The following is a 1032-nucleotide window of genomic DNA, read 5'->3' as shown; positions in this document are numbered from 1 at the left end:
TTTTGGAGTGTTTTTGGGGTGGATTTTGGGGGTCATTCCCTCCAAAAGTAGGGGATGGATTCAGACCCAGGTGTGGGGGTTTTTGGAGTGTTTTTGGGGTGGTTTTGGGGTGTTTTCAGGGTGGATTTTGGGGGTCACTCCCCCTCTAAGTAGGGGATGGATTCAGACCCAGGTGTGAGTGTTTCTGGAGTGGTTTTGGCGTGTTTTTGGGGTGGTTTTTGGGTGCATTTCTGGTCTCTCCTGCCCATTTACCCCCTCCCCACCCAGCCCAAGGTGGGGTGGCTGAAGAACCAGGTGTGGGTGGTTTTTGGGTGTTTTTGGAGTGGATTTTGGGGGTCATTCCCTCCAAAAGTAGGGGATGGATTCAGACCCAGGTGTGGGTGGTTTTGGGGTATTTTTGGGGGGGTTTGAGGTGGTTTTGGGGTGGATTTTGGGGGTCACTCCCCCCGAAAGTAGGGGATGGATTAATGCCAAGGCATGGGTGTTTTGGGATGCATTTTGGGGTGCATTTCTGGTCTCTCCTGACCCTTTTACCCCCCCCCCGGCAGCCCAAGGTGGTGTGGCTGAAGAACCAGGTGTGGGTGTTTTTGGGGTGGATTTTGGGGGTCACTCCCCCCGTAAGTAGGGGATGGATTCAGACCCAAGTGTGGGTGGTTTTGGGGTGCATTTCTGGTCTCTCCTGACCCTTTTACCCCCTCCCCGAGCAGCCCAAGGTGGTGTGGCTGAAGAACCAGGTGGCCATCGGGGAGGACCCGCGGTTCCTGGCCCGGCACAGCCAGGGGGTCCTGACCCTCCTCATCCGCAAGCCGGGACCCTTCGACGGCGGCACCTACGGCTGCAGGGCCGTCAACGAGCTGGGGGAGGCCCTGACCGAGTGCAGGCTCGAGATCCGCGGTGAGGGGGCGCCCCAAAAACACGAGGGGGGGCCCCCAAAATCCCGGGGAGGGTCCCCAAAATCGGGGTGGTCTGCGGGAGTTGGGGGGAGGCACCCCCGGGTCTGGGGGTCTTGGAATGGGGACGGTGGGAGGGGAT

The 1032-nt window shown here is 59.2% G+C and overlaps 1 protein-coding gene across 1 annotated transcript; it reads left to right on the top strand.

Annotated features, from left to right (window-relative positions):
• Positions 1 to 153: 153 nt before the first annotated feature.
• On the top strand, positions 154 to 894 carry LOC113980398 (myosin-binding protein C, fast-type-like; the record flags this gene model as incomplete). Its single annotated transcript, XM_027707614.1, has 3 exons — positions 154 to 192; positions 496 to 575; positions 708 to 894. Coding segments are annotated over 3 exons (306 nt in total), but the record flags the coding sequence as incomplete, so codon positions are not given.
• Between the last annotated feature and the right edge of the window lie 138 nt (positions 895 to 1032).

The sequence above is a fragment of the Neopelma chrysocephalum genome, unplaced genomic scaffold (genome assembly GCF_003984885.1).
Source record: "Neopelma chrysocephalum unplaced genomic scaffold, ASM398488v2 Primary Assembly neopelma1_94008, whole genome shotgun sequence".
NCBI classification, from domain to species: domain Eukaryota; kingdom Metazoa; phylum Chordata; class Aves; order Passeriformes; family Pipridae; genus Neopelma; species Neopelma chrysocephalum.
Note: the sequence above shows the minus strand (reverse complement) of the source record. Positions and strands in the feature narration are given on the sequence as shown.